The following is a 21,344-nucleotide window of genomic DNA, read 5'->3' as shown; positions in this document are numbered from 1 at the left end:
CATAGCTGTTGAACATACAAATATCTTCCAATCTATTTTATATCCCCGCACTCCATGTAGAATTGACGCGCTATAAAAAATAATGATTTTTCTTGTTTCTTATGACGGGTGAATGTTTATTTCTGGAATATGTAATGATGTTCACATAACTGTTGTCGCATTTTCGTTCAGGCAATTTTTCGCCTTTCTAAATGTACATTTTCGTTTTATTTATTAAAATACAATATTTACCTACTCATGTCATCATGAAATTCAAAGACATAAAAATGAAGTGGAAGGATGTATGAAGAATATAAATACTATAACAATATTTTTGTAAGACCTAATTACATATACCTAGGTACTGTTACCAAAATTAATTCTGTAAATTAGCTAAGTAAGTACCTTATTGCACCTCTACGCATATGTATTGTAGATAGGATACCCGAATTTAAATAAAAAAAAACACGGCTAAGTAAGCTTCGAGCTATTCAATATCAATATAAAGTTGGGGATTATGTATATTGAAATAAGTCCGTCTAAAAGGGTAGAACAATCAAATTAAATTCAGACGAACGCCAAGCTCCGTTCATGTAGCACGCAACTTTCACAAAGGTTATTATGTTATAGTTTAACTTATCACTGTTTCATCGAGTTAGTAAACTTCTCATTTGATCATTATTTGACTAAGGTTCATAAAGTAAGATATTAAAGAAGTTTCCGCCAAGTTTAAGCTAGTTAGGGTTCTTCAAAGTGTTTGCATAGGTATTGTTTGGCATTAATGGAGTTTATACAGGCGTACTAGTACATAAGTAGGTACATCATTTAAATCATGTGCTCATAGTGAAGTTTTCATACGTAAAGCGTAATATTTGTTTCATTTATTAAGTAGGTAACTAATACGGGAATAATAGTTTGTTTTATGTTATAAATAGTGTTTTTTGAGTTCAGCTATGTATACTATCTGTAGGTATCTGCTACCACAACGTCTATGAATTCTACAGTACGAGTTTAATTTACACTTTATAAATATATTTTTAGTTGTAATCTTTGTAAAATTTGTAATGTAAACACAGGTTTTACTACGGTAATGAAAGCGGTTACAAAAATAACGCATCTGGGCTTAGCCTGAGCTCGCCGCCCAATTTAGCCGTGTTCGGCAGATTTGTTGTACGCCAGTCAGATTGCTGCAATTTGTGGGCACATGCAAATATTGTGACTGTTCTGTCGTATGGCTAAATTTTTATATGCTCTGTTACGTTATTGCAATTTTTCGCGCCACCATTAATCTAATTTTGGGATTTTTTAGTGCAGTTTTAAAATGTTAAATGTTGGTGCCGGCGCCAGTGGTGACGATGAATTTAAAAGTCAACGTAAGTTTTGCTAATTTATATTTTTCTTTCAAATAAAATCGTACAGACATGCACTAATGTAAGTTCTAAAATGAATAAACTACCATAATGTTTCATAGGCAGCAATGGACATCAGCTTTTCTTTTCATTTTGTGTATCTAAATACATAATATTTATTTTACACTCTTTGTTCATTTTTTATTCGACGCACCTCTTGGGAAGCATACAAATTCGTATGCTTTATTTGCGACAATATTTTACTGCGACGATTCTTATTACTAAATTCACTGTTTGATAATACTATGTAGGTACACCGTATTGTTAGATTTTTAGTGTAACTAGTTGAAAGTAAGATTTTTTACAAACCGTGATAAATCAGACTTTACTGCAAGCAATTTTATTTACTGTATTTATACCGACTCGTAGGTATATGAACGAGTAATGTTAATGTTTACCCCTTCGGGCGCGGAGGCGTATACAAGTAGTCGTATTTTACCTAAAATGAGGGTAAAGGTGAAATAGGATGCAATTTTTCACGACTCTTAAATGGTGTGTATTGTGGAAGCAAATTCATTTTTAAACGACTTTAAAATTTGAGGTGAATTTGTTGAAAACACACAGCATAGACTGAAAATTTACAACATCAAGATCAAGTCAAATTACGAGTGTATTTTATTTGTGCAACGTTGCTAATATTATGATCTTCACGTTTTGCGCTTTGAAACAAATAAATGCTAAAGCATAAAAGCAAAAAATAGTTAGGTACTACAATTCGCAATCTCCCCACGGGGTAACACGACGAACGAACGAACGCGAATTGTCACGCGAGTGGCACGCTTAATACAACGAGATAGAGTCGTGGTTACTCGTAGCGCAGCAGTTTTGCTTTTCCGAAGCTCCAATTACGGCTATTATCTCATTGTACACTCACGTGCAATGAAAAGGTTCCACTGAGAAAAGCAACAAATTACTCCTAAATGGAAAATTCTAGCTTAATGACGCCTTCTTGTACATTGAAGTACATTTAAAATAGCACCAGGACAGGATATTACCAACTGAAAACGGTAATATTTTGTTCATACTTTAAATTTAATGTTTGAAAAAAATGGGAGTTGTTTGGTGTCTGCATTTTTGAGTGGAACTTTTTCATTGCCCGTGAGTGTATTAATAAGCGTACCGATTGCGTATACATTTTTGTTCGTTCGTTCGTCGATTTCGAGAGTGACCCCCCAGGGCCCAGTCAACCGGTCTTAGTCTTACCTGCACCTAAAGCTAAGGCATTGACGTACTACATAGCTTGTCTGTGATACGGGCTGTGGTCAACCTACATGCAACATGGAGCGCCATTTAGGGCTGCAACAAGAGACCACGGCCGACCCAGACGTTATCTATGGTCTGCACTGGCGGTTCACTGAGATGGTTCAGTTAAGGCAAAGAGTTATGTAGAAGTATAGGAGAGGAAGTCTGTTTATAAGGAACTATTGCTAGAGTTAAAAATATTGGTTGTTACCCTAATTTTCATTAAAATGCAATGGAAACGAGATTATTAAGCAACTTAAAAATTAAGTAATGATGAGTCACTACGCAGTATTATTCTGTAGTATTATGTATGGTTATCTTCATTTAAGTATTTTCTAATAGCTGGAATTTAGTTTATATAACATTCTCATAAAATATAAAAACTCGCAACGCAAACATTTCAGTCATACCGCACAGAACTCTAGCTAGATAGAAACATCACCATATTACTGTTTATTTAGAAGAGAGCAATGTTGTGTTTGCTGGGTAAACGAAACATGCTTTGATATTACCTAAAAGCTTTTGATCAATGTATTTATTTTGCAGTTACTGTTAAATTGGAATTAGATCAGACAATTGTGAACCTTAAGACACTATATCAAGTTAGCTGGAAATTGGATACACCGTGGAAAGACTGTTACTATCTTCAGAGGGTACATCCGAGTCCACGTGGTTCTATGCTATCTTTTAGTTGAAAGTTTCACATAATTGTTAGGACTATTATTGACAAGATAAGATATTTGTGAAAAAACCCTCAAATTCATGCCCGCATTCTCTGAAATCATGTTTTAGTCAGTGGCAGCATGGTTCATATCCTAAAATCACGTTTTAGTCAGTGGCAGCATGATTTCAATCCTGAAATTATGTTTTAGTCAGTGGCAGCATGACTTGGCAAACGAGGCACTTAAGCTCCATAGAATAGCACGAAGAGCTGAGCAGCCAGTCCACGGAACACCTCCATCGTAAAAATAATTGAACGTTATATTTTACATTGTGTCCAACCCTTGCGAGGCGATGGGTAATACGGCGCGATTCCGATGAGTTTTACACGTGTTTTTATGGTTATTACACCAATCGCAATCAACGTTACGTGAAGCCTTATTGGTTCGATTTAGTGCACTGCATTTTATATGTGCAAATTGCATGGAAACCATTTGTTGAATACCAATTCGTTCCTGACTCTGATATGTAATACGTGGGTCTTTTTGTGAATCTTTTATGCGAGACGGGATATTATTGATGACATTTATTATTTCACTGTTGGGAATGCCTATTGAATGTATGAGGGAACGCTTTGTGATGACCTCATTTTAAGACATCATTCACTGCTAGACATAGCGTCTACTCTACAAACTTGCGTCTATAAGTACACTATATAAGACATTGTGTTTAGTAACTCCGACTGCTGTGTCGATGTTCCTATTCCATTTTACCGATATTTTTTCTTCATGATCTTGAATTTTTCCAAAGGATGACTATGGGCTTAAACAACTTTGCGTATACCCTGCATAGGAACACAGCAGTTCAATGCATAAGCGTAGGTTTTTACAGTATAGTTTAACCAGTTATCCATATACCTACTTATATTATGTAATTGGGTGGCTTTTTCAGAAACAATGTCAGCAAATCCACTTACCTTGCAATATACTATAACACTTTTCTCAGCTAGCTTTGTGCAAAAGCATCGAACAAAAATACAGAAGAAGTCTTTGCACAAAGAATAAAAAGCTCTGAAATACTTTTATACAGCATCCATCCATACTAAGTACATACACTCGGTAGTAATGTATGGCTTAAATGTATGTAATGTAACACCCAAAGAAAAGATTAACGCGAAATTCATACACCGTATTGTAAATATAAAACTAAATACGTTAAAATTTAACCTTTACGTCCGTAAAAAAGAAATTGAAATTCGTTTACCTATCACCAAGTCAAATTTAAACCCATTTTAAACTGTTAAAAATACACTTTTTTTTATAAGTAGGTACTAAGTTTTAAATATTATGCGTCGAAAACCGTGTAAAACCGGATGAAACTTTTTTCTTGTCACACATATTGATGAGATTGATACTATCAGTATTTCTTCTTTATCTTACTGTGCAAAGTGCAACTGAACTCTAAGCCCGGTCTCCCCATGGGTGGCGGCGCCAGAAAATTATCAACCGAGCGAATAATTAAAGTAGCCGTGAAAGGCATGAAATTAAATAAGTCTTTTAAGGTGCAAAGATTTTGCCGCAGCCGAGAGATTTAATGAAAATACTGCTGTGCAGCTCAACGTTCTTGTTATGATCACTTTATTTCGTATAATGATTTAGCAATATTCTGAAGTTTATTTTATTGCATGCATTAATTTATAATGTATTTTTTAAACTTAATGAAAGTTATACTTGTACCTGAATACAGTTATAAGATGGGTACGTATTTTTACGTACGTAAATGTGACTATATACATACATACTATGCAATTTAGAGCTTTGTACCTATTTAACTCATCTAATATTTGTTTTTAAAAAGATAAATTCTTTTGAATAATCTATAATTGTACAATTTCAGATATGATTTCAAACACAATGTTAATTATACACCGCAAGTAAACAGACAATACATAGCTAAGTTTAAAGCCGCACAGATAATATACGTACACCGTACTTGTAAAGGATTTCGTAACATTTAGTGTATATTCCTGCGGCAAAATTGAAACTCGGCATGGTAGCCAAAACATGGATGAAAAGTACTAGAGGAATGCTCTATTGCTCTGTTGCTTTGAAATATAGCGATGCCATGCAATTCCGTTGATTTATCATACATTCACGAAGAATTGTCGAGATGTCCGCTTCTGAGTATCCTTGTATTGGCTTGCAAAGCGTCAATGTGATACACGAATTTACATATTCAGCTATTTCATTTAACTTAGCAAGTTCTATGTATTATGCATACGGTGAAAAATAATAAAACATTCGGGTGAACTTGTTGATCGAAATTAGACTTTTTTCCGCAATGAATATCCCAAGAGTGAACGAAAGGACCGCGATATGTTTTAGATAACAGTAAAATCAAATAAAAATACCTTATGTTAAAATTTATTTCATATCACTTTGTTATTTTTTTATTACTTATATTTGCTTGAATTATTATAATGTACCTAGGTAGGGTACGTATCACCTCATATTTTTAGAACAAAATTCTCGTGAGTGGCTAAACTAAGGTAGGTGTAATATCTTGAGAGCTCGTTCATTGCGGCCATAAATTCTGGAACTTTCTCAACTTAAGCGGTTGTTCGAGGTGTATTAACCTGGCTATCACAACACATAGCGCTACACACATGGAATAAACAGGACAGTGTTACGTACACAATAATAATATGATGTCTACATAGGTATTAAAATGAGCCCTTGATTTTTTAACTAGCATAATCGTCATCATCAGGTCCGGAGATCCCTAATCAGGGACATAGGGCTCGAAGTGTAGCCTTCCACTCTGACCGGTCCTGTGTCACGTCTTCGACTTCGTGCCAGCTCATGCCGAGGGTTGCTGCCTCCTGCACATCAGTGCGACGTAGCTTACTTTATTCATTGTTGTTCCTGATTGTACATCTACTTTTGTAAATTGTGCAATAAAAGCATAAATAAATAAATAAATAAAATTCATTATTTTATATAATTAAACTTAGATATTATTTCAGGAATCGTATCACTGTTTTGAAATGAACTCGTCTATCTCTTCACGGTTTGTCTCATGAGCTTGCTGTTATGCTATAAGAATTTACGTGTATTCAATTCATATCAAACTGTAGTTTCGTTTCCAAGTGTTACTTTTGGAAATTTGCGATGTCATTGCTTCTTTGATAACCAACCAGGCTTACACTATTACACTTCCATCACCCTTTATTAACGCAACCCTCAAACCACAGATAAGAGCTGATGAATTATTTGTGGAATTATTAAATCCATCTCTTAATTAATGAAATAAATTATACGAGGAAGCAGCCGAAATCCTTCCGTTGAGGTTATAAGCTTACTGGCTTAAGACAATAGGCAACTTAAACAAAGTAGCCCAATTTTATCGCAATGAGAACTCATTGGTTCGTTGGGGTGGTGAAATCATAACTTTACAGAAGTAGGCAGAGATATGATGGCAGTTCAAATATAACGAATGGGGTAAAATATAAATTATTCCACTATATACTATGACTATGTTGTATTTGACTTTGCTGTAATTTGTGTAGGTTTTAGTCTATCTTTGCTTGTAGGTATTCCAAGCAGCAACAGAGTTTAGTTTCATGAAATGTGCCATAGGTAAAATATAAATTTACTTTGCAAGCTAAAATATGTACTGTATTGGCATCTGAGAGGAAGTTTAAATGCAAAAATCGTTCGCATTCTCGCAACAAACAGCCATATTTTAAAGCTGCACATCAAAACAAAACCTTTACGATGCGCCACGCTGTGAAGTAAACCGAAAGTATTCGATTCGAAATTTAAAAATTGGGAGCAGAAGCAAAACAAGTAGGATGCAGTTCGTTTGTTTATGTTTGTTTAGTTCACCAGCATGAAGGCCCTACTTCTGAACGTTGTTTGAAACTCGTTACAGCCTCATTCGAAATCGGAACATTTTTGCTTCCGCTGATGTAGCCAAACACTAACCAGCATTCGTTTATATTATCTCTTTGCTGGCATTTGTATGATAAATGTTGATTATGTGTTTAGCTGCCACAAAGGAAGAAATTCTTAGGGTTTATGCTTTCAGAGTTTTGTTTGAGAGAATCGTACAAGTAGCCTACCTATAAAAATGCGACCAGAAGACATTTTTTATTTATTTATTTGGTACACAAAACAGAATAAAATCATTACAAATTAAGAATATAAGCATTGAAGTAGATCTAGATTTCATTCCAAAGCATGCATACACATAATCATATTAATATAAGGAACATGCTACATACCTAATTAATTTATCATAATATGGCCTGTTACTCCACTAGTGAATTTTTCACTAATGTATCATTAGCCAATGAGGTAACTACGGTATAGTTAACTGTTTTTATAACTATAATGTGTGATTTTATGTACATACTTGTAAGCCTTAACTTTTATACTGTAATTACTTACCCTATTTTTATTATTACTATATGACGTATAAATTGTTAAATTTATGAATAAATGATTGAAATTGAAATTGAAATAATATCTATCAAGTGTTCATAATTTCATTCAATAGGTACAAACAATTTTACATAATATACAAAACATATTTCAATAATTATAACTTACGATACAATTTTTGTAATTTAAATTTAATTAAAAATTTAAATCGATATAAAATTTAAAAACGTAATAATACTGACAATATTCTATTCTATTCTATTAAATTAAAAGTAATTTTGAAAAATAAATAATCAAATTGACAAAATTAAATTTATAATGGCGTGCTATTTTTAAAGATTTTGGTTATGTATATTGCGTGGACTGTAGGTTTGGCTGGCTGGTCTTCTTCATTAAAACCAAAGTTTCACAGTGAGACAGTATTTTATTTTATCACGACACAAGAGCACCGTACAGCAGTTATATTGTAACAGTAATAGGATACGGAAGTAACCATAAACAATAAATTAAAAATATACCTGTGTTGCCATCAACATATTGCCGCCCAAGAAAGAGCAAACTATAAATTAACTCAAGAGATAACATTTGTATGACCAAATAAAGTGCAATCATGCTTAAACACTTATACCTAACATAGTTTACATAGTATTTACTTAGGCATTTTTGTACATTACATATTATGTCAACTCTGACTTGAAAGATACCTATCGAACAACAAGTTATGAAAATAAATTTATATAAACAAAGCTGACCGTTTTTAATTTATGTATTTACCTAACAAACATATTTTATGAATACCTACTATAACCATATAGAAGAGTACTTAAGTATATAATAGTAAATCTAACTATAACGATTATGCACCTAAATGTTACTAATTTCAACAGTAAACACCCATGTAAGGCATATACTTTAATTTAACAAAATATTATTTAACAGCATCTTCTCAATCATGTATGTAAGTATATAACAGCATTTTACTAAATCTTAATCAGTAGTAAAACTTTATATAAGGTAAGCACACATTTAACTATAGTAACGTGTATCTAGCAATTAAGGTTGTAATTTCTTTACATTATACAAACAACTTAACTAATTTTTAACTATAAGTACCTATTCATAACAACAATAGACATAGTCTTAGTAGTATCAATGACATACAATGAAACAATCTTAAATCTATAAAAAATACCTATTTATAATCATTTTTCAATAGGTAAAACGCTTATGCTCTGCAATGACCTAGTATACAATTTACCATCAGCTGTTTTTAACTGAAAGGCTCTGACCTTGCCATCATTTCCAGGGAATACTTTCACGACCCGTGCCATGGGCCACACCAAAGGTGGAGAATTGGGCTCTCTCATAAGAACTAGTGAACCTTCAGTTACATTAGGCATAGATTGACACCACTTACTTCTATTTTGCAAAGTATTTAAATAGTACTTATACCAAGCCTTCCAAAACCTTTGTTGCAACTGTGTACATTGTTGCCAGAAGCTTAGCCTATTGTTCCTAGTTTCAGAATTATCTACCTCGGGATACATAGTTAGAGACGTGCCTATAAGGAAATGCCCCGGAGTCAGGTAGCAGTAATCATTTATATCCTCAGAGAGGGGCAAAATAGGGCGTGAATTTAGCACAGCCTCTATCTGACATAATACAGTATTTAACTGTTCATAAGTTAATGCAGCATCTAACACAATGCGCTTTAAATGATATTTCATGCTTTTCACAGCGGCTTCTGCAAGCCCAGCGAACACCGGTGCATAGCTAGGTGTGAAATGAAACTTTATGCCTTCTTTGGCAGTATATGCTTGCACAAGTCCCTGATGATCAGCAGAACTATTAAGTTTATACAGTTCCACCAGCTGGTTCCTTGCTCCTCGAAAACAACCACCATTATCACAGAATACTTCGCTGGGCAGGCCTCGTCTACTTGAAAATCGTTTAAAGGCTGCAAGGAACGCCTCAGTAGTGAGATCAGAGGTCAATTCCAAATGAATTGCCTTCGTGACAAAACACACGAATATACATACATAACCTTTGCTAATAATAGCTTTTCTAACACGCGAATTTTTTACTTTGACAGGCCCAGCGAAGTCAATGCCTATTTTCTGGAATGGTCTGCATGGTGTGACTCGCTGAGGAGGCAAGGATCCCATTAGCTGCTTCGCTGCACAAGCTTTGAGCCTAAAACAAACCAAACATTTATGAGTTACCTTTTTTACTTGTCGCATTCCATTTATTAACCAATATTTTTGATTTAAGTTAGCAAGAAGCGATTTAGGCCCGGCATGTAATAACCTTTTATGCTCACTTTGTATAATAAGTTCAGTTATTCGGGATTTTTGAGCTAAGATGATAGGATGTTTTTGTGATAGCGGTATGTCCGAGTTATCAAGTCGCCCCCCTACTCTGATCAAGCCGTCTTTATCTAAGAAAGGATGTAGAGATTTCAAGGGTCCTCGCACGCAGTTGCCTTTTCGTAATGATTTTATTTCATCACAGAAATAAATAGATTGCTCATGCTTTATTATTAAATGCAACGCATGTTGTAACTCATCAGGAGTTAGTGTTTTATCATGAATTTTTGTACCGCTCTTTAAGTTATTACAAAACCTAAGGATATAAGCTATCACCCTAGTCATTTTATCTATATCTGAATATTTATTTAAAATTTCAGATAATATGTCCTGTTCGATACCTGTAGTAAGTACCACTTTGGCAGGCAGTGGTGTGATCTTGGATTTCTTCATCTCTGGCAAACTGACAGGCAGATCTAAGTCTTTACTTTCAAATTTGTACTCTGATTGCAGGAACTCTGGCCCCTCCCACCAGAGGGCGCTGTTCGGAAGCTCCTGAGGACTTATACCTCGACTTATGAGATCAGCAGGGTTAGCTGTGGATGGCACATACAGCCAGGGCCACTTATTAGTTTTCTGCTGTATTACCCCTACTCTGTTCGATACATAAGCTTGTAGTTTAGTTGTTTCAGTTTGAATCCAAGCCAAAGTTATTTTAGAATCAGTGAATAAGTACACATCATCAATTTTTACATTTTCATGCAAAGTGTTATACACTCGCTCCATTAAAGTGGACAAAAGCAAGGCAGCATTTAGCTCTAACCTAGGTATGGTTAGGGGGTTCGCGCGTGGGTTAACTCGCGACTTTGAACAGAGTAGGTATAATTTAGCCTTACCTGTTTTGTCGACCACACGATGATAAATGCAGCACCCGTATCCCGTCGTACTAGACGCATCAGCAAAACCTATTAGTTGCTCAGTTACTGCTGTGTTCGTTGGAATGTACCTATTTATATTGATAGGCTGCATAGCCGCTAGACTCCTAACAAATTGAAGCCACTCATCAGCTAGCTCAGCTGGAATAAGTTCATCCCAAGCAGTATTATTAGACCAAATCCTTGATATTATACTTTTAGCCTTTATAACTATTGGACCCGCAAAACCTAAGGGATCATAGAATTTAGATATGTAGCTAAGCACTTCCCTCTTCCCTGCTATCTTCTTTCCCTTTCTCTCTTGCCGCGATATGAATTGGAATGGCGGGAATTGTTCTTGGTTAAATGTTCTAGATTTTGATGTTATTTCTTATTTATTGCAACAACTTCTATCTTGAAGTTGTCGAAAAATATATCACTGTATGACGTTCGGATGATTTCGCAGATACTTGATAGCTTGATTTCGCAAGTATACTGATCCTCCCGCCTTTTTAGTTCTTGCTGCATGCACGCATTGCGGCTCCCGTGTGCAATTTTATCTCGCTGTCCTTTTGCACAGGAAACTCCGTCGGATCGTTATGGACCAATGTATATTGCGTGGACTGTAGGTTTGGCTGGCTGGTCTTCTTCATTAAAACCAAAGTTTCACAGTGAGACAGTATTTTATTTTATCACGACACAAGAGCACCGTACAGCAGTTATATTGTAACAGTAATAGGATACGGAAGTAACCATAAACAATAAATTAAAAATATACCTGTGTTGCCATCAACAGGTTAAGCATCCTTTGAATTTATACCTACGGCAGTCAAAAACATCTATGTCTGGAAATGATTGTATGGTTTCATTATAAACTCTACACATTCTTACTATTGGATTGTAATAGGAAGTGTTGTTAATGTACACCCTCAGGGTAAAAGGTAGGTATTTGCGACATCTATTGCGTGTATTAAAATTGATTAGGGATAACAAGTCGGGACAGTCTATCATGTTGTGTATGATTTTGTGTAAATGAATTAAGTCAGATTGTTTTCTGCGGACATCCAAACGCATAATGTTAAATTTATTTAACCTTTGGTCATAACTAGATAGGGTACGTCCAAAATTACATATATATGTTTAAATATACTTACAGTCAATTTATTTTTTATTTATTATACCTGATCTATTGCAGAGCAGTAATGTTCTGAAAGCAAAAAAAACATGAAATGTAATTAAATCGTTTTAAATTTCCCTAAGTCTTCCTAATTATTTGTGTAAGCCGCTCGTTCAACTGTCTCTTTTACTCTAAAAATATACACCATCTTTCATTGCGGTCAGCTTATGTGACTCCGTGAAAGCCAGGGATCTTGTTTCTACTTCATTAACTTCTCTTTCATTGCTCTTGTGACGTGTGCGGACTTAACCAACTTAATATGTTGAAAATGAATGCGCTTATGTATTTTTAGGCTACCATATTTATACATTTTAGCTTGATGTATTCAGTTTTAAATTTTTAGCCTTCACCGTTAAAGAGGTAGGTAATTTAAGTTTGAGGTATAAATATAATTATCAATGTATACACACATTCTGTCGGAGAGCCAATTTTAGTGTAAAAATAGATAATTTTTCTACAATGGTCAATTTAGAACTGCCTTTAGAATCGCTGCAATTGTCAACATTTTCATATTAGATTTGCAATTTAGGTATAATGGCGTAACAAATAATTTTAATCCGTTGAATTCTCAGCTTAGATAAATATATTCATGTTCTATATTTAAAGGTCCATCAGGAATATTGTACAATATTACGATATCTCATACCAACGACGAATAAGATATCAGAACCTAATCCGAAAAGTAATAAAAAATTTAATGCACATCCCATACGGGGTCAATACGCAGTGAATGTAAAATAGAATTGAGTAATAAAATGGGTAATACCTGGCCGGCATATCGTATTCTAGAGCTATAACTGGTAGATTTGCTGCCAATTTCCATGGCTTCGAATTTTAGATAGATCGTATAGATTACAATGTCTACCGGCTCGGTACTTTTCTGTTCATCTATGTAGTACAACTAAGACTAACTAAGTACAATAAGTAAAAGAGTGCAGATTTTTTGGTAATGGTGGGAAATGTGATATAAACGTTCTAGCCGAGAGAGTCTGTCAGGCCTCTTACCTTTTCATAAAAAAGTACAGTTCTCCCATATTAATAATGCGCATGCAAATCTTCGCAAACTGTCGTATTCCCGGAAACACCCGAATCAGTGCCTTAAACAAAGCACTTGCATTTTGATCCTTGTTCGAAAGAAATAGTAGTCAATATCATGTGACACATAATCGAAAACAATTTGGGCGGTCGGTGGCTGTCACCGATCAGTCAAGGGTCTCAAGGTCAAGATCAATATTACTTTTGTGGAATTATAAAGAGCTGCAATTACACATCGTTCTTGTTATTTTTTTCAAATGTGAATATAATTTTAACTTTAATTATTTTTGACGATGCCATATTATGAGGCACATTTAAGAATAAAATATGCGTCACATTGATAGACTTCACTTTGCCAATAAAGCCACACCCAAAAGACCAAGTTTGTAATTGTAATATTATTGTGAATGATCAGCGCTGTAAATACTTTTGAACTGAGATTTTAATGTAAACATTTTTATTAATGTGAAATAATCAGTGCTCTAAATACTTTTGAATTGAGATTTCAATTTTTTTATATAAACCTGTGTTTGAAATCCATTTCTCCTTATAATATAAACCTTGTGTTATTCAAACCTTCCTTCATCCATCTTTACATCAGCTTCAGTAAGACACTTGAAAAGTACCTACTGTAACATTTTCGAAGTAAATTTTAATATGATGGAATATTATGAATTATCGAATCAAATTTCGTTACTGATAAATCAATTATCTATTTTAGCACCAATTACATAATTCTACTAAAATTTCATGAAGAAAATGCACTTAACCACTCTAAATACATAATAGTTTTCTAACGCTCGGGAATACGACCGTTGCCGAACAATGACGAAGATTTCTATGTGCATTATCAATTTTGGGGAACTGTAGTACTATTTTTCTTTCCAGTGTTATGAAATGAGTAAACAGTGTAGCTGTAGAGGATTAAGTGAATACAGTTAGAAAAAATGAAATCGCAGACTTTACTGTTTTGGCATCATTAGTTACAAAGAGCATCTGCCTTAGCTACACTTGCAGTTTATCGCCTCCAAAATAGCATGAATTACGAAGGTTCTTGCTTTTATGTTGACTCTACTACTCTAGGTTTACTCAAGGAAAGCGTCCACGTAATCGGCATTTTTGAAAATCCGTTTGGTCCAATATGCACAATACCGATAAGTGGACGCTTACCTTAAATGTATAATCAGAGCTGTTTCTCTAGGCTTGGGTGTTGAAACGTTAAACATTCGGTCAGGGGCACACGACAATCACACAAAGTGAAGCGGGTAGTGTCTGCAGAGGAAATTGCATTTGGGACTGACCACCGTTCCGCTCACTTCTAAACTGGCGCCTGATCCTCTAAGTAGTCTAAGTTAATGCTAGTGCAGTGATATGTCAGTAGCAGACAGTCTATCGTAAACCTTTGAGTAAGTTTTTACAGTTTATAGCTGTTCTGAAAATTTGGTCCATCAAGTCATTCTCATAATCGCTCTTACTATAAATATTTCCTGTGGACGATTTATTTTAAGCCAGGTTTCATAACACATAGCAGTAAAAACCTAGACGCCATTATTACCATCGTCGTAACCGAACATGACCGCAATGTTCGTCCGTAAAATTCAACTGGAGTATAACCTCCCGTACACATCTGCATAGCGAGATCTGTTCAGTAATAACATTTTACTGCCCTGCCATAGGTCGGCTGCACTTTTATCTGCATAATAATCATAGATGTCTAGAACTCACATTCTAAAATGACTAGCTATAAATCTTAATGAAATCTTTTGAGAATCATTTCGTGTTCGGTGAACGAAGACTTTCCACGGACCATAAATTGAAATTTCAAGAAGAAAATCGATGTCGACGGCAACATTTAGGTGTGAGATACTAGGGTAAGTACGCTATGATACAATGATTGGACGAGACTGTTTTTTTGCCCGTGAATCGCCCTGCAGGATCTAGGAGGATATGTTGTGTCGTGAAAATGATGTACTTAAAAGATTCAAAATTGCAATTGCAATTCAAATTTGCATTGATCCTACATGGCCTTATTGTATAACTTTTTCTGATACCAATCCTCATGAAGGATTCTTAAAAAGCGATGTAAAGGTTCTAAATTAATTGTAACTTAAATCAATATTTAACCGCAGCAAACTGGGTCCGTTTTGCGCGCCCACAGAGTCAGCATACTCGTATCTCAGCATAATTACCGTATACGGACCGCCATGACACACTGCAATCGAATACAGAGCGGCAAAGCTAGTAAACACAAATTGGACCGGGCCCGCATCTCGTGCGCTCTGCAGAGTTTTATTTGCTCACTTAGCTACTAGTGTAATACCAGTACACCACACCAGGGGTAAAGGCCACTGCCTGAATACCGTGCATAACCGTTTTCGGGCAATTCCGCCCGACTTTGCCCATTTCCATTATCGGTAACGAACTAATGAACACAAATGACCTGGATTTGGTCCTGAATTTCCAGCTATTTACATTCAGCGGAAAATAAAATTACAATTTAATTTTGTTTTTGCATCAATTCACGCACGCGGCGTGCTCCGATTGTCTAGTAACAATGATTTGAAACCTTTTGGCGTAAAATTGATATATTTTAGAGTTGTTAATGCTTCTGTATTGTTTATTTATTTATTCTTTATGTAGTCCAACAGCATTGCAGCAGTATGGCTTCAAATCTTAGCATATTTTTTAACTTTCAATAAAGAAATTTATATTTAACTAACCAATGTAAGAAACATTGGTTAGTTAAATATCATAATGAAAAATTCTATTTTCTCTAAATGTTTTAAAGTATTTATTATTATTAGTGCATTATACTCATTTCGAAACAACGATCCTATCACGTTAGAATAAAGTCGTGTGTTAATATAAATCTAAATCTACCTACAAATAAATATTATAGGTATTTTTCATCGAAGAATTTCTACGTAAACCACGAGCCAACCCTAGTTAATAATAAAATTGTTTAATCACTACCTTCATTAAACAACATGAACACGATATCGTTAATTAATTAACTATCAACTTATATCGAAACCTTCAGGGAAGCTAACGAAATTCCCCGAACAAATAGTTCTACGTGCCCCGGTTTCCATTTACTTATCGTTGCTATTTCTCACGTTACATTTCAGTAGTACTAAAGCATCTACTATTAACCCCTAACACTATGACAAAGGTGCACTGAGTAGTCAACAAGGAGAGCGGTGGTAGCTCAGTCGGGTAAGCGCCCGCTTCTCACGCCAGAGATGCGGGTTCGAATCCTGGCGCTGACATGTACCAATGAGTTCTTTTAACTTAAGTACAATGTATACCATCGTTCTTACGGTGAAGGGAAACATGGTGAGGAAACCTGCATATCTAGATTTAGCACATCTAGATATGTGAACCCACCAACCCGCAGTGGACCAGCGTGGTGGGAAATGGTCCAAGCTTAGGAAGGCAGTTTTGACCCTGGGGATATGCACAAAGGTTCCACTCGAGAGAGCCAGGTGCTGGTACTTACACCCCCATAGAGAATAGAATAGGATAGAATAGAATAGTCAACAAGAACTAGCGCACGATCAGAGAGACGCGGGTTCGAATTCAGTAACATACTCGTAACTGGAGGGTTACTCTATACTAACGAAAAATTAAGGAACAAGAGCTGTCTCGCAACTGGCCGTGTAGCACAGGGCGCCATTAAGACGTGACAAGAGTTTTCCGTCTCGCTCGCTCTTGAGGCTGCGCGATGTGAGTGAGCGCGATGCAAAACTCTTGTCACGTCTTAAATGCGCCCCGTGCTAGCCCTTCTGGTACGTTTAATACAACGAAATCGTGGCTCACGAAACGGCGCTCCGAAACATCGTTTTTCGTAATATAGAGTGATCCCCCTGTTCCAATGAGTTCTTTGGAACTGTTGAACTTCCATTAATTATGGGATCAGCCCTAAAATCACCGTAAAGATGCTGTTGTGTATATTCTGGCTGAGAAGGTGTTTTATTTTATTGGAACAGCTGTTTTTTTAACCGGAAGTTCACTGATAAATTATTACCCTGTTTACGTTTAAACGATACTGATCCTCTATTTTCATACGAGGCTAGGACCGAGGATGCTCTTGTCATTATCGTAGATACTCCGCTTACGAATATATTTATTACAAGCATTTTTTTTAATCTATGTAAATTAAATACATCACGCAAAGAAATCTTGAAGTTATGATTGCTGAAAACATTTGCAATTCAAATTCTTCTTCTTCTTCTTCCTTGCCTTATCCTTATTTAGGGTCGGCTTTGTTGGTCATGTCACGCCATTTTACCCTATCCTCTGTCATATCCTCATTCACTCCACACTCTCTCATATTTTCTTTCACGCAATCAAGCCACGTCTTTCTTGGTCTTCCTCTCTTGCGCCTTCCTTCGGGTCTCATTTCCAACACTTTCTTTGTCACATAATCATCTTCTCTTCTCATGACATGCCCAAACCAAGAAAGACGATGGCTTTTCATCTTCTCCACTATAGGAGCCACTTTCATACTTCCCCTTATATACTCATTTCGTATTCTATCTTTTCTTGTAACACCACACATCCATCTCAACATTCGCATCTCTGTCACATGCATCCTTTTCTCATCGCATACTTTGGTTGCCCAGCACTCAGCCCCATACAACATCACCGGCCTTATGACGCTTTTATATATTTTGCCTTTGATCTTAATTGGCATCTTGCGAATTAAGAACAGTAAAAAGCGCGTTTCACTCAAAGTATTCAAAAACTTTAAATAAAACCAAACAGCCCAACTGAACACTCCAATTACGTTAAAAAAACTTTCCTAACTCTTTTTTCAAGATAATATTTGAAAGCGGTCTCGTCGTCACGACAGCCACATAATAGATAAGAGATACATAAATACATATATGGCTTCCATCCAATTACAAGGGCGAGTGAGAAAGGCTCACTGTCAAGGGATATACGAGCGGATGTCCCAGTGTGCGGCAAAAAAATGAAATCCTTGAAACAAAGAGCTCTTTCCAACTACTCATTCTTCACATTTCATTTGATATCAATCACGGCTTAGAGAGCTTCGGGGATACTCGGGATCATTCGGGTAACTTCGGCCGATTGGTCCGTGCAGTTTCGTAGCAGTGTTGCTACGGTGCTACGGCGAACGCACGCTTGCCTACGCCGCGTAGCCGAACAGGCCTACGAGATTTTCCGTTTGGAAACGGGCGATTGGAAAGTGATTTCTGACATAAACTTTTCCAAATACAATGACTGTGTGAGTTTAGTGCCATGGTTGTGATCTGTTAGTTGGACCGGTTTCGTGATTTTTGTGAGCGTTTTATGGTAAGTGCTTTTGTTTTTGTATATTCTGGTGGGCTTTGTGTTATTTCACTGTAGATTCTTTGAATTTGCGTTGTCTTCGTTAAAACAAATGAAACTAATTTTAGTTAAAAGTTTTAGTGAAGACGTCTGTAGCTTCCGCTAATAACTTCAGATATAAAGAATTTTGTGTTGTACATGAATTGTATTGAGTATTTCTTTCCATAATAATATTTTTATGAGAACTAATAAATATAATTTTGTAAAAAAAACCTCAGGTACTTAAATATTTATGATATCCATTAATATCGTTATTTGATTTATATATTATATGGTGTACCTTATCCTATTCCTATTAATGAAAGCTTTTAATTTAAACTTTATTTATCAAGTTCTTCAAATATGTACGGTGGTATTTATTCCCATAGTATAGGTACCTAATTTGCTTTCTTTGCATGTCCGTTACTGACAAGACAGTTATATTAGAGTTTATCACCGAGGTGATTAGATTAGCCAGTAATATTACTTGTCAGCCGCTCAGCCCAGAGTGGGATAAGGTACAGTTGATACGACCCTCGGGGAGGCTCTCAAATATACCTACTTAAAACAGATACATGTAATTTTTTATTATCTATATCTAACTCGATATTGATATAATTTAAATATATATTAGTGTCGTTTGAAACCAACCTAGTTCGAATGAGGACATTTATTTCTTTGTTAGGGCCTATTCAATCCACAGCGGCAGCGGTATCCGCAACTATCGTGGGTAGCGGTAGCGTATTCTTCGGTCCTATTATGCCGTGGGTAGCGTATACAGGATGTTGCAAAAGGGTATACTAAGCCGAAACCAACGTAGTAAATACAGTATACAGGACATACTTCGGTCCTACTATATCCATAGCTACGAGAACCGCAACCCACGGCGGTACCGGATAACTATGCGGTCTGAGTAGGCCCCGACACGTGACTTTTCAGTCATGTAGTCATTTGATGACAGTTATATTATGTATAAAACCGGTCTAATTTTTTAACACATAATACGACTAATTTGTGAATTAGGCAGAGACAGCATGAAGTTTATAAAAAAAAAAAAACTTTAATAGATAATCATCATCAGCCAACTCGGTCAGTATCAGTATGTACTCGTACATAATAAAAACACACTCCGTTTTAACTGTAAACGAATAAATGGAATCATCAATATTTATGCAAGAATTGGAAAATAACAATAACCATTCAGTACCTTCATACCTGCAAAACTATTTTTCAATGAATGTTCAGCGGATGTTCAGTCGAACAAAAACTAATCTGGACGAATGAATGCAGGTTATGTACTCATGTAACATATTTTACCAATTTTTCAGTACTTTTGTAAGGAATAGATGTGTTAAGTCGTGAAAAATATCAAAGCTGGTGCATAAAAGAAGCCACCTGACCTGTATATCCAGCACACCACGGGCAGTCGGCAAAGTTATGACTTATCGTTAATGGAAATGATAAATATGTGTATCATCATGATAATTAGCCATCATAATTATTATCTTCAGTGTTTGTAAATATAGTATGTACCTCTGACTAGCACCCGGGAGTGCAAGTTCCCGAACGTTCTCAACGCGCCTAATATTATTTTTTACTCTATTTTTATATTTTCTTCTTTTAATTAATTATTATCCTAGGTTAATTTTAAATTTATTCAGATTTAATTTAAAAAAATTATTAATTAAATAGAACCTATGAATTAAAAAGCAAAAAAGCAGCAGCGCTCATTGTGTCCGAGCAAAAAGGAAAATATGCAAACCACGCTTAGAAAATAAAAGTAAACAATAATGCGCTTAAATTTTATTCCTCCTTGTAACACTCATTCTACCTTCACTAAAAACAAGGAAAAACAAAAATGAGGCTAATGCTGTAACGTAAAAAGAAAATTTAAAAACCGTCTTTCGTATAGCATAAAAAGTAACATTTTCGTTTGGTGCCTACTCGTATTTTATGTTCACCCAAAGGTAGTAGAATATTACCGCGTGTATTTTTCAAAGGAAGCCGCAAAAGTATCAAAACTCATAGGCAGCTACTTAACATTGAATACGAATAGATATTTTATACGGAGTTGGCAACGCGCCGCAGAAAAAAGGTGGGAAGCACACAGATACCTGGGAAAAAACTTTTATTTCAAAGAACTTATGTTTGTATTGGCTCTTTGAAAGTTGATTTCGAGCGGTGGCTATGTGCGGTGAAGTTACTCGTACTTAAATGGGATTTTCCCATTTAGTTTTCAGTTTCATTTGCTTTTTTGTCTTTAACAGGAGCTAATTAAGAACTACTTACATGCATATTTAAAAAAAACACAATGTTTACCTATAACATGTGTCATATTGATATAACCATACGACCTAGTCAGAGTTTTGCCGGGGTGGCATCAACTGATGTTAAGCATGAAAAAGGTATTTTCCCTGTAGTGGTACACTGAAATGAGTAAATTATACGATCATATAAGAAAAACACTGAGAAAATACGATTTGGGCTATGCTATAGAAGGTTTAAATATAACTTTCAAACATACCTTTTCAAACATAACTTTGTTATATAAATATATACTATCAAAAACAAAGTAATGGTGTGTTGGCGAATATAAATATATATATATTCGCCAACACACCATTTCTTCGTCGTAAATTAATTAAGATTTTCAAGTTATGTTCAGCTTGAGTTAATTTTTTAAACGTTCTACGATTTTTTAAACCCAGTAATTGCCTATTCGTCGACCTACCTAACACGTCCGTAAAAATCTACGAGCGATCGACTAATTAAAGCACAGGTTAAAGCTATGCATTGATTGGTCGAAGCTCACCAAGGTGATATGACTTGCTGCATAATGAAAA

The 21,344-nt window shown here is 35.4% G+C and overlaps 1 protein-coding gene across 3 annotated transcripts in view; it reads left to right on the top strand.

Annotated features, from left to right (window-relative positions):
- Positions 1-1,129: 1,129 nt before the first annotated feature.
- Positions 1,130-21,344, top strand: part of LOC105389272 (voltage-dependent calcium channel gamma-4 subunit) — a 47,969-nt gene continuing 27,754 nt past the window's right edge. For 2 of the 3 annotated variants that reach the window (XM_048626750.1, XM_038108894.2), the window contains exon 1: positions 1,130-1,352. In XM_048626750.1, the coding sequence (XP_048482707.1) occupies positions 1,301-1,352 (52 nt within the window). In that variant the 5' untranslated portion in view covers positions 1,130-1,300. Of the gene's footprint in view, positions 1,353-18,278; positions 18,487-21,344 lie in introns of those variants that run through there. The other variant, XM_038108895.2, reaches the window with a different exon arrangement.

This window comes from Plutella xylostella, chromosome 17, assembly GCF_932276165.1.
Source record: "Plutella xylostella chromosome 17, ilPluXylo3.1, whole genome shotgun sequence".
NCBI classification, from domain to species: Eukaryota; Metazoa; Arthropoda; class Insecta; order Lepidoptera; family Plutellidae; genus Plutella; species Plutella xylostella.
This window is presented reverse-complemented; position numbering and strand designations above follow the sequence as displayed.